The 12,787-nt window shown below is 53.5% G+C and overlaps 1 protein-coding gene across 2 annotated transcripts in view; it reads right to left on the bottom strand.

Annotated features, from left to right (window-relative positions):
- Positions 1-193: 193 nt before the first annotated feature.
- The window catches only part of furina (furin (paired basic amino acid cleaving enzyme) a), a 56,291-nt gene continuing 43,697 nt past the window's right edge, over positions 194-12,787 (bottom strand). For both annotated transcript variants that reach the window (XM_079736703.1, XM_079736704.1), the window contains exons 9-16: positions 11,694-11,906; positions 10,201-10,301; positions 8,390-8,493; positions 7,893-8,010; positions 5,388-5,567; positions 4,984-5,108; positions 4,497-4,625; positions 194-3,580 (exon numbers count right to left, since the gene is read on the bottom strand). In XM_079736703.1, the coding sequence (XP_079592829.1) occupies positions 2,991-3,580; positions 4,497-4,625; positions 4,984-5,108; positions 5,388-5,567; positions 7,893-8,010; positions 8,390-8,493; positions 10,201-10,301; positions 11,694-11,906 (1,560 nt within the window). In that variant the 3' untranslated portion in view covers positions 194-2,990. The remainder of the gene's footprint in view (positions 3,581-4,496; positions 4,626-4,983; positions 5,109-5,387; positions 5,568-7,892; positions 8,011-8,389; positions 8,494-10,200; positions 10,302-11,693; positions 11,907-12,787) is intronic.

The following is a 12,787-nucleotide window of genomic DNA, read 5'->3' on the forward strand; positions in this document are numbered from 1 at the left end:
GGTCTGCTGCCGGTTCAACCAGTAGTCACGTGGAGTGAAAACCACGTCGTAGCGTGACGCTCCCTTTTTAGGAATAATATTTAAACACTTAAAGATAAGAGCTTATTTGAACCAATCCCTTTCTCAAGTTCCAAAAAATCACCCTGTCAACCATTATACCTTTAATGAAAAAAAATTAAAGCCCCTCGAAATTTGCATAGATCTTTATTTTTTTAGTAGAATCTATAATTGACATCAATTAAATAAAACGGAGGAAAAATAAGAGCAAAAAAAGCATTAAATTACAAGAAAATGACACTGAACGGTTCATAGAGTACAAAAATAGGCCTCGTTTGAGCTCTGATCCACGGAGGTCCTCCTCTATAAGATCATCAGGGGCCGGGGGGGTATGCGACCCCGAGGGCCCCAGCGGGTCACCATGGAGTACCATCAGCCCTGCGGTTCACCGCGCCGCCCACGTGGCTCCGCTGAGCCCTTAATGACGGCGGCGTTACATTCTGACCACGTGCTGGGCGCTGGAGAGACGCGACCTCAGGTCTTCAGAGAGCAGCCGCTCGCAGAAGAACGGTTCAACCAGGAGCAGAACTGAACGGTGGGACCATGAGAACCGCCTCACAGCAGGAGTTCACCCGTCAATGAGTTCCTCTTTGGTGCCACGCGCAGATTTCATTATTCACAAATAATCAATAATCCTGATCTGCACTGGGACAGAGAGCCGATGAGAGTTCCTCACCTGTATGGTAGGCACTGTATAACATGTTCTTTACTGTACAATATGCTCAGTCTTTCTGAAATATTCATGAACAGCATTTCAAACTTTTCAATCCTCCACACTTGAAGGTTCTTGAAATTCAGTACTTTTTTGAGTTTCTGAATTCCTGGTGAATCGATGTGGTCAAACCAAATAAAGAAAAGTGGAAATGCGTCGATGTTTACATTGTAGGCTATATTCGAAAATGAAGAATGACATGTGTTTAGTTGAAGTAGCTGCGCTGTGCATATTTAGTCAAATGATTATCATAATGTAGTGTACTATCCAATATAAAGGTGTGTGCTCAACGACTTAGAAAATCACTGTTGACTGGTGGGATAGCCGGGATGGAATCAGGCACTAAGATGATCACACGATGCTCCTGCTCGCCCCCTAGTGGACAAGAACACAAGTGCGTGTCCGTTATTCTGCCTCTAGACGGGTTGTAGTTCTAACAGTCAAGAACAAACTGACATTTACTTCCCCTAGTTTAAGTCCTACATTTGTATGCTTTTCTAAAACGTGGCATTGCAATTCTCATCTGATTATAATCTCTACAGACGGAGCCCTTTCCAAAGAAAGGAATTAATGCTTTAAATTAAACTAACATCGTTGTACAACGTTCAACGTCCCGACCCCTCAAATAGAAAACCCGAGATGATTGTCAACCGATTGCAGAGCAGAACGTAGTAAATATTAAACCCTGCGGTTCCATCGAGCGTCGGTGAACTCATTCTGAACGCTTGTTCCAGAACCATACCTCAACTCGACGTTTCATCGACCAATCACATGGAATAAGATTTAGGTTTGCCTTTAAACAAAAATAATAATAATCATAAACCAATGAAACAAACATTTGGAAGACAAATGCGAAACCAAGTAAATTTGTAGAATAAACAACTTATTTAAACATATATTTAAATTAGACTCCAAGTCTGGCAGACCCTCCCAGACTGGTAGGACCACCACTGACGGTCGGACCTGCTCTTCCTCAGAGGTAGATGAGGATGAGGAGCATGTTGCAGGTCATCACCATGACAACCAGCCATGGCTCTGCCCCATGGCGGAACCTACAGATGAATGAATCCTATGGTTCCACGCTGAACCTCTTCAGGAGACGGAGAACCAGATGTTGAGATATTGCTAGAGGGTCTCCGGGATGAGCCACGTTGGTACGGTGGTCCTTTGTTGGCTGAGGAGGAGGGGGATGAAGACCAGACGTTCACCGAGTGTTGACGACCGACCTCCCAGTTAGACAAATCACAGAGTTCAGAGCTGCATGGCCCCCGGGCGGTTTGTGCTGTGAGGGCCACCCTAATTTAGGACCTTCCCCCCAGGCCCCTGGAGGGGGAGGGTCTTCCTCAGCCGGTCTACACCGGGCGCCTGGACGGGGACCTCCTGGTTAGCAGGACCCTCGCCCCGCAGAGGAAGACGACACATAGCCACACGCAGACTCTGCTCTGATTGGCTCTGATGAAAAACTAAGACTCTGCTCTCTGATTGGCTCTGATGATGAAGTGAGACTCGGGAGCGTGGGGGCTGAGGTCGGGCGCCGGGCGTAGTGGGCGGCGTTCAGAGGGTCGTGGATCACAGCCCTCTCAGACCGGCTCCTCGTGTAAACCAGTAAAGTTTATAAAGTCTGTGAGCAGCTGAGATTCAGAAATGAGATTTTGAAATGAGATTTCTGTACATACACATAGAGATCTATATATAAATCACCTACTACCATTCTCTTTCTATGATCGTACTTTGAGCTATAACACACACACACACACACACACACACACACACACACACACACACACACACACACACACACACAGGTCTGGCCGCTGCTTTGAGGCCGGAAGGAGGAGGCGCAGCCACAGAGGAGGAGGCGGTCAGCGCTGTGATGTCACTCAGGCCCCAGTCTCAGGACCGACTCTCCGGGGACGGGGAGGGGGGCGGGTCAGGCGGGAACCGGGTTAATAGAAAAGAACCCAGGTGTGAACAGGAAGAGCTGAAGGCAGCCTCTGGATCAGACACAACGGGGAGGAGGAGGAGGAGCAGGAGGAGGAAGAGCAGGAGGAAACAGTGAACAGACAGCACAGCACTGATTATCAAAAACAAGAACCCCCAAAAGAGAAGAGGTTAACTGAATTGTAAAAGCACGACAGGAAGGGCGAGACACCAGGGGGCGGGACACCAGGGGGGAGGGGGCGGGACACCAGGGGGCGGGACCACCAGGAGGTCAGGGTCACTAAATAGCACTTTGCGTTTTGATGAAGGCTTTCCTCTCGCCGCGGACGCCATAGTCGTCGTCCGAGTCCGAGCTCAGCACGTCGTCGCCCCACACGGTGGGGATGCCGTGGTAGGACGCCGCGTGCCGGGCCCCGCCCCCCAGGCCCAGCCGCTCCCGCAGACCCCCCGCCTCCAGGGCGGGCGGCAACCGCAGGGGGCCGGAGCGCAGCTGCAGCGCCAGGAACACGCCGCCGAAGGTGGCCACGATGCCCACGCAGCTCAGCACCGCCACGGTGGCGGGCAGCCGCGAGGCGGGGGGCAGCGGCCCCTCCATGAAGCCGCCAGGCGTCTCCCGCTCAAACTGGTTGAGGTGCGTGCAGGAGCCGGCAGCGGCATCCAGGTGGGAGTGGGTGGGGCAGGACAGGCAGGCCCGCGGGCTGAGGCCGCTGCAGGTCAGACAGGGCGGCCGGCAGGGCAGGCAGCTGCGCACCTGGGCCGGCTCCACCCCGTTGCCCACCGTGTAGTTCAGGGGCAGCCAGCCCGCACTGAACCCGGGAGGGCACTCCGTCACGCACGACTGCTGGAACAGGAGGTAGCCCGCCGTGCATTCTGGGAGAGGAGGGAGAGGAGCGTTAGAGAGCCGTCTGTTCGTTAGCTTCCCTAATAGCTTCAGCGGACCTTGATGAGCTCAGTCTCTCCTTAATGGGCTCTATAAATCTTACTGGATACAACGTACTAACACATTACCAACCACTCTTGAGTCTTTTGTGCCTTATGATCTGTGACGCATCCCTCACGCTATCTCCATAAGTTACAAGTCGAGACACAGGTCTGCTTACGACTGTAAGAACCGTGACTGCAGAGGAAGGCAGCGTCAACGCTTTGTTAAGACACTGGAGAGTCGGTCTGATTAAACCGTCGTTACCGCCGGCCGCCAGCAGGGGGCAGGCTGCCCCAGCTGCGGTGTTTGTGAGAAGCAGCAGCAGCCCGACATTGTCAATCTCTCTCTGCAGTCATGAGGTTCACAGAGTCACTCCCGAAATAAATTCCAATATAATTAACATTTAAATGGGGAAGAAAAACTAATTGATTACTTTTAATTAAAACATAAAAGCACCAATGTGGTTTAGGTCAGAACAATAAATATATTTTTAAATCCACTCTATTTAACTTCCACATCTAGCAGCACCCGGTTTGAACGGCGAGTGTAAACGTTGTGTCAGCGTTCAGTCACTCTGCTGGGCTGCGCTCACCATTCCTTACCCTAACAAACCCTAACCCTAACTCAACCAACCCTAACCCCAATCCCACTAACCCTAACCGTAACCCCACTAACCCTAACCCCACTAACACTTACCCTCTCCCAACTAACCCTAACCCCACTAACCCTCTCCCCCCTAACCCCACTAACCCTCTCCCCCCTAACCCTCTCTCCCCTAACCCTCTCCCCACTAACCCTCTCTCCACAAACCCTCTCCCCCCTAACCCTCTCCCCCCTAACCCCACTAGCCCTCTCCCCACTAACCGATGCAGATCTGCCTGAGGTCCAGGGTCTTGCAGCTCCGGCTGACCGGCGGGACCAGGTCTGCGTCCGAGGGGCTGGACCAGGCCTGGCCGGTCCCGTACAGCACCAGGGTGAACTGAGTCAGGGTCCCTGGGGAGAGGAGGAGAGGCCGTTAGACACCAGGAGGCCAACCGTCTCGCAGCCTCCTTCTCATGAGGAGAGGCCGATGGAGACCAGAGGCTGAGAGCCTCTCTCAGAGCCTCCCTCAGAGCCTCGCTGAGGGCCTTGCTGAGCCTCCGTCTCAGGAGGCGATTCCTGGAACCAGAATCCCTGGAAGGAGCAGGAATGTGCAGCCGGAGCCACGATTGGTGTTAAGAGGAACACGTCCCCGGTGGGCCGTTGGAGTGGGGGCCCCTTGAAAGGCTCCGGGGCCAGTACATACCTCCCAGCCGGAGACAGACTTGAGTCCTTCACTGGGGACTCCGTCAGCCCAGGGAAGAGTACTCACCGTAGTCGCTGACCCCCGCCTGGTTCTCGATCTCCAGGGTCCACTCTCCGCTGGGCCGCTCGTCCCAGGAGTGCGTGGTCATGAAGGCCCAGTCGTTGAAGCCCTCGGAGGAGTAGTCATGGGGCCTGAGGACGGAGAGGAACATCAGTGGAACCACAGTGGAAGCAGAGGACAACCAGAGAGGAACCAGAGGACAGTGGAACCAGAGGACAGTGGAACCACAGTGGAACCAGAGGACAGTGGAACCAGAGAGGCACCAGAGGACAATGGAACCACAGTGGAACCAAAGGACAATGAAACCACAGTGGAACCAGTGGACAGTGGAACCACAGTGGAACCAGAGGACAATGAAACCACAATGGAACCACAGTGGAACCCCCCCCCCCACAGTCTCCAGGATATACCTTGGGGCCAGCAGCGTGGAACGGGTGCCAGAGGGGGAGGTGAGGTGGATGGCCAGGTTGCCGCGGCGATTGTAGGACAGGGTAAGCTGGGCCTGCACGTGCTCCAGAGAGCTCACGTGATTGGCTGTCCCCAGGCAGCCGTCCACACTCTTCTTGATGACCAGGTGGGTGCCGATGTTCCTGAGATAGAGGGAGGGAGGAGGAGAACCATGAGAGAGGGAGAGGAGAGGGAGCATGATGCGCGGACATGATGTCATATGTTCTGTTCCTCCACCTGCAGGCCGAGATGGGTTCAGCGTGTCGCTAAGATGGGTGTAGCGTGTCCCTGAGGCACTGCCCCCTCCCTCGTGGTGAGAGTTTGGGGCTTGGGGTTCTCAGCCCTGAACAGGATCAGCTTCTCACGTCAGGAGCCCGGAGCCCCTGGCCGTGGTGCGACACCAGGCCCCCGTCTCGAACCCCGAGAATCCTTTGAGCAGATTAGAGGCGTCGCCAACAACCAGCAGCGGGCCGGAGCTCAGAGCCAGTGGAGAGACACGCCGAACACCAAGGAGCCACGCACACATGGCGACTAAGCATCATGTGATCACCGCCCTGGGCAGATTCATCCTCCTACGCCGGGGTGAGGGGATGAATATTTAATTACAGCAAGAAGAACAGCCAACTGCCGTCCACCCACTGCAGGATCAGGACAGGAAGTACCCGGTGCAGGCTGGTGATGGAACACGAGGAGCGCCGCGGTAATCAACGTATCGATCTGAGGTGAGCCGGTGGAGGAGCTCTGCTGCATCAGAGGCCTACCTTCTGGTTCTGTGGCCCGACGGAACGACGGGTCAGACGTCCAGGAGAGGCCTCCTATCTGACCCCTCCCCGCCCTCCTATCTGACCCCTCCCCGCCCTCCTATCTGACTCCTCCCCGCCCTCCTATCTGACCCCTCCCTGCCCTCCTATCTGACCCCTCCCCGCCCTCCTATCTGACTCCTCCCCGCCCTCCTATCTGACCCCTCCCCGCCCTCCTATCTGACCCCTCCCCGCCCTCCTATCTGACCCCTCCCTGCCCTCACCTTCCAGCTAACCACGCGCAGGCTAAGGGAGCAGCACCTCCACCCAGAACAACAGCCTTCCACCGAACGCCTGCTTCCAGGCTGCTGCTGCTAAGCAACAGGTAAGGGCTTCCAGAGAGGAGGCGAGTGGAGGAACGACGACAGAGTGAGGAGACAAACTAAGTAATGAGGAAACGCTATTTGTTGGAGACAAATTAAGTAATGAGGAAACGCTCTATATGTATTTGGTCCTAAAGGCTTTCCCTCCTCCAACAGAGGAGGGAGATACTTTAGGACCAGATACATATAGAGAGCCTTTAGGACCAGATACATATAGAGAGCCTTTAGGACCAGAAACATAGAGAAAGCCTTTAGGACAGATACATATAGAGACCCTTTAAGACAGATACATATAGAGAGCCTTTAGGACCAGATACATATAGAGAGCCTTTAGGACCAGATACATATAGAGAGCCTTTAGGACCAGATACATAGAGAAAGTCTTTAGGACAGATACATATAGAGAGCCTTCAGGACCAGATACATATAGAGAGCCTTTAGGACCAGATACATAGAGAAAGTCTTTAGGACAGATACATATAGAGAGCCTTCAGGACCAGATACATATAGAGAGCCTTTAGGACCAGATACATATAGAGAGCCTTTAGGACCAGATACATAGAGAAAGTCTTTAGGACAGATACATATAGAGAGCCTTCAGGACCAGATACATATAGAGAGCCTTTAGGACCAGATACATATAGAGAGCCTTTAGGACCAGATACATATAGAGAGCCTTTAGGACAGATACAGATAGAGAGCCTTCAGGACCAGATACATATAGAGAGCCTTTAGGACCAGATACATAGAGAAAGTCTTTAGGACAGATACATATAGAGAGCCTTCAGGACCAGATACATAGAGGTGTCCACAGGCTCAAGCTGAAGGGGCAGCACGCACACTCACACACAAATATACACACATACAAACACACAGTCCCACACACAGTCTCTCTCTCACACACACACACAGTCACACACACCCCCAACCCATCGGAGCATTAAAGTCTTCAGCTTGCGCCCGGACAGAAATGAAGACATGTCACGCGTGACAGCAGCAGATCATGACAGCGCCGTCACGCGCGGGCAGACAGCACCACCACCACCACCACCTGAACCACCGCCTCCACCAGCACCGCCGCCGCGCTGAAGCTGCGGTCTAGCTCTGGGGCGAGGGCAAAGGTCACCAGAGGTCACGGTGGGCTGATCACGGGCTGCAGAGAAGCGGCGTTCCAGGACTCGTAGCGCTCAGTCCCTCCGTTTGGGTTTGCGTGTGTGCAACCCTGCATGTGTGTGTCTGCATGCGTGTGTGTTTGAATGCCTGCGCGTGTGTCTGCATGCCTGCATGTGTGTCTGCGTGTCTGTGTGTTTCTGCATGTGTGTGTGTGTGTGTGTGCGTGCTTTACCTGGGTACTGAGACCATGGACAGGACACACTTCTGCTGCGGGCCCACGCTGGTCCAGTTCCTGGCGAGCGTCACCATGGCGCTGGCGTCCAGCAGGCCGTAGCCGTACGAGTGGCTCACTGAGGACCAATCACACGCAGAATCAGCCTCATCACCAGTCACCTCAATGGGAGATTAACGCTTAGTGCTTCAACACTCGCTGCTCTCAACTGCCAGGGCTTGGCGCACACACACACACACACACACACACACACACGATCGATTCTAATCAGTATGTGGAGACCAAGAGGCTGGCTGGTATGAAGACCAGGGCGGAGTGAGAGAGCTAATATGGGGTGAGGAGGAGGAGAGGGAGAGGCGGGAGGAGGAGGAGAGCGAGAGCAGGAGGGGGAGAGACAGAAGGCGGAGAAGGAGAGGAGGAGAGGGAGAGCCAGGAGGACGAGTGAGGGAGTAGAGGAGGAGGAGCGCCAGGAGGAGGAGTGGGGAGGGGGGGGGTACCTCTGCGGCCGACCCCATTGGTCTTCCAGTCGTTGGTAAGCAGGTGGGCGGGGTGGGAGGTGCGGACCACCAGGTGCTGCATGTCCCTCCAGGTCAGGTTGGTGCTGGAGCCACACGGAGGACAACATCAGAACACTCATTCATCCATTCATTCACCGATGGATCCAGGCGAGGCTGCGACCGAGGAACCGGAGCAGGAAGGAGAAACCACTAAGACCACAAGCGGTCCAGACGATACGAAGACCGAAGGTTCGAGTCCCGATAATATCAGCTCTACGTTGGGACGCGTTTGACTATCAAACCAAGGACCAGAGATTGTAATCCTTTCCAACCCAGCTGATCTGTGTGCGTAACGACTTCTTAATTATGAACGGATGATGGATGTGATGAAGTCATGTGCTTGTTACACGGTCAGCGGGCAGCTGCTGCAGCAGGCTGACCTCAGAGCTGCTCTGGTCAGACAGTCAGCGGTTAAAGCCTGTTTGAATCAGACTGAAGATCTGGAATTAACATGACAATGAAAAACAGAAACAATGGAAAATACCGGGGCGCAACCTTCTGTGAAGAGTTCTAACAGCTGAAGCTCTGAAATTCAGAGCTCTTTCAATCTTGTTCCAGAGTGGAACGCGATGGAGCCCTCGTGACTTGATGTCTTAATTGAAACTCAGTCGGCTGTAACGCAGATGAAAAACGCTCCCAATAAAAGTTTCACACGGTGACAAAAATGCACTTCACTCAGAGGAAAAAACACACATCGGAGTTCAACACGCTGTATGGTGGTGGCTCTGTCTCCTGTCCAATCAGAGAAGAGGCTTTTAGCGAGCGGGAGGGCAGCATGTGAAGGTTGTGCTGAACGAAGAAATGCAAATAATGAAGGAGGACTCATTTACGTTCACATTCAGGGCGTTTAGCAACCACTTTTATCCAAAGCGACTCACAATAAGTACATTTGTCAGAAGAAAGAGAAATAACAATATATCGCTGTCGGTACAGTAAGGATGTTGATAGAACCAAGTGCCAAGCACTAATTCTCACTAGGTTAACCCATTCCCCGTTGTGGCAACCCGGTCCAAACCCCTCGGGCCAGGCGACCCAGGGGAGAGGTGGTGGATGGCGTATACCCCCGATATCCACCAGTCGGCACCAGAGAGCGTCCATTGCGCAACACTAATCAGTTCAATGGAGAACACCTGCGGTGGAGGAGGAGAAAGACCAGGTACCATTAAAAGGCTGTAGCATGCTTTCTCAGGGGGGGGGAAGCTGGAAGCACGTGTGGACCAGGGAACCTCCAGGGCCCGATTCGGACGGCAGGACCAGTAGATTTAGCGGACCTTCTCCCAGCACTCAGGAGGGAGCACGCACACTCGGACGACGTTGGCAGTGCTGAACCCACCGCCCGATGGGAACGATATCCCACTTCCAGGGAGGAGACCGGCCGTGCCGGAAAGACAATGACCCTGACTCTTTGGTGGCTCATGGAGCCACTGGGATTATTTTCGTTTTCCCCGTGTTGGGCACAGACCCACGCGGTTTCCGTTGACTTTTGAATAAAAGCCTCTTTTGGCTTTAAATGGTCTTTGACGTGTGTTGATTACCGAGGGATAGAGACACTCACGGGGCCGGGTTGCCACACCGTGTACAACAGAGACAGCTAGGATAAGATGCTACAAATGCATGCAAGTACTATTTTTAAGTGCAAGGACGTACAACGTACAATTAGTGCGTGAGAGGGATGTGGGGGGGTTAGGGGCGGGGACTTGGTGCTGATGCACAGGAACATAAAGAGGCGGTGATGATGCAGAAGGACTCACTTGGCCTCCAGGGCGAGGGCGATGATGCCGGCGGCCAGCGGGGCGGAGGCCGACGTCCCCGTGTGGGAGTCGGTGCACTTCGACTTCAGGTCTGTGGTGATCTGTCAGGGGAGGAGCACAGGGGGGATGAGATGGTGGGGGTGGTGGTGGGGTGTAGTGATGATGGTGTTGGTGTTGGTATGTGGTGGTGTTGATGTGGTGGTAAAGGTGGTGGTAGTGGGGCTGGTGATTGCGATGGTGTTGGTGTGTGGTGGTGGTGGTGTGGTGAGGTTTAAGAAGCGGTATTGAGGACTACATGTAAATCAGTGCACTTTAAATACATTATGCTGCATAATGAGGAGGGCTCGAAGGTCAAATTGCAATAATTATTTTGAGACGGTAACGTTAAATCAGAGGGCAGCCCCACGACAGACCGGGACGTGTTATCCTCCTTTATGAACACGATTAAAATAAATTAAAAACATGAATATATTGGACTGGATATTCAGGGCCATCGTGCTCATTATCTGAAGTCCTCCTCCACCTCTCTGCTCCTCCTCCTCCTCTCTGCTCCTCTTCCCTGCTCCTCTTCCCTGCTCAACCGACCTCCTCCTACCGTTACACCGCCTGCGCTCCTCCTTCACCATGCAATCTATTTTACTTTCTCTACCCGTTGAGCCCCTCCTCCTTCTCCTCCTCCAGTCAACCGCCGCTCAGAACGATCAGAGAACCTTTAACCGAGGACCACTGCCCAGAGATATGTATCCTGTTCCGTTCTGTAGGCACTGCGTTGGGACGCCGGGGGCTTGGCCCACTGCAGGGTCTGTACCGGGCAGCGACCCCGACCGCTGCCGCAGGGCCAACGCACAAGACTTTATAAATAACAATCACTATTTTTCCGACCAGTACACTGAATGTCATGGAGTAAACGCTTTATTCAGCCTGATCCCGCCCCGATTACCCCGACCATCCCGTCTGAATGAAGCTGATTAATGCTGCATGGTGTACAGGAAAAGTTTGTCTGCCCAACATAATCCATGACACGCCTCCTCCTCCTGAGTGACAGGTCAATTAAAGGAGCAGGCGTTGGTGCGCGGAGGGCCGTACTGTGAGGACGTGTCAGGGGCTGTCCTCACGCTGCCCGCTACACTCCTCCATTCTGCGTGTCGGAGTGTGAAACAGTGTGTGAAACAATGTGTGCGACAGCGCTGGGCGCTGCACAACCCAGTCCCAGAGAGGCTCTTGGCAGGACTAGTTTATGTAAATGTCGGCGCAGTAATGAAATCAGCACTCCAGGGGCCCAGCTCCTGACACACAGCCATACATATCCATATCCTTTACCGTGCTAATCTAATGCCAGGAAAGAGCCCGCTAAACCAAACTCCACACACACACACACACACACACACACACACACCCCTAGGTGTGTGTGTCTCCACACATGCCCGTCTAGATCCGTCTCTCAGTGTGTGTGGACGGTGTGAATGCGGATGACTTTGTGTTAGGCGGCTCACGATCTGCTTCTCGTTGAGGTTGCCCGAGCTGTAGGTGGTGGCCAAGGTGGAGGAGCAGGCCTCGCTGTACCACGGCACGTTGCCGTTCTGGGTGGAGCTGCTGATGGACAGCGTGTAGATGCTGTCCGTGTAGCCGTCGCAGTTACAGCTGTCCTTCTCCCGCCCGCCGTTCCCCGAGGCCCACACGAAGATGGAGCCAAGACCGCCGCGACCCTAAGGAGACAGTCGTTAGGACCCTCTTTCGTTAGGAAACTCTGATGTTACCTCACTCTGATGTTACCTCACTCCCTCATTAGGAAACTCTGATGTTACCTCACTCTGATTTTACCTCACTCTCTCTTTATGGCACTCTCTCATTAAGACACTCCCTCGTTAGGACACTCTGATGTTACCTCACTATCTCACTGCACTCTCTCGTTGTGACACTCTCTCCCGCTACGACACTCTCTCTCTATGGTCTCTGAGGTCCGGTTAAGACGGGGCATTATAAGCGCTGCAGTCACCGCCTGGCCCGCGCGGCCACTTAAAGAATTAGAGCTCATAAATAGAGGCTGACAGTGAGGCCAGACCTCAGGGGCCGTGTGCCAACAAACCCCAGCACTGCACTATCAATGTCCCAGCATCACCGTAGAGTAATATCACAGGGCATCCCTGCTGCTCTCCCTCCCTCCCTCCTTCCCCCCTCCTTCTCTCGCCCCCTATCTCTCTCCCCAGGCCTCCCCTCTCCTGTCACTTTATTCACCTCGTGTTCATCTTAACTTCGACTCTCTCAGTCCTTCCGTTATCAGATCCAATCTCAGCCTCCTGAGGCCTGCGGTTCTCCATCTGCAACCTCCCTCCTCAGGGAGAAGGTCAGTCCCAGTGTTCATTACCCAACGACTAACAAATCACTGGCAGAATGTGACCTGACACCCCCTGACCCAGAGACCAGATTAAAGATGGAGATATGAGGTGAGCGTTTACCAGCCACACCTGACCCCACCTTCTGACCGAAGCACTTCAGGGTCAGGAACAGAAGGTCAGAACAATGAGCCAATCAAAAGGTCATTTTGACTATAAAAACTGTGCTTTTAGTCGGCTAGTGGACACACACA

Source organism: Pollachius pollachius (assembly GCF_949987615.1).
Source record: "Pollachius pollachius genome assembly, chromosome: 5".
In the NCBI taxonomy this organism is placed as follows: domain Eukaryota; kingdom Metazoa; phylum Chordata; class Actinopteri; order Gadiformes; family Gadidae; genus Pollachius; species Pollachius pollachius.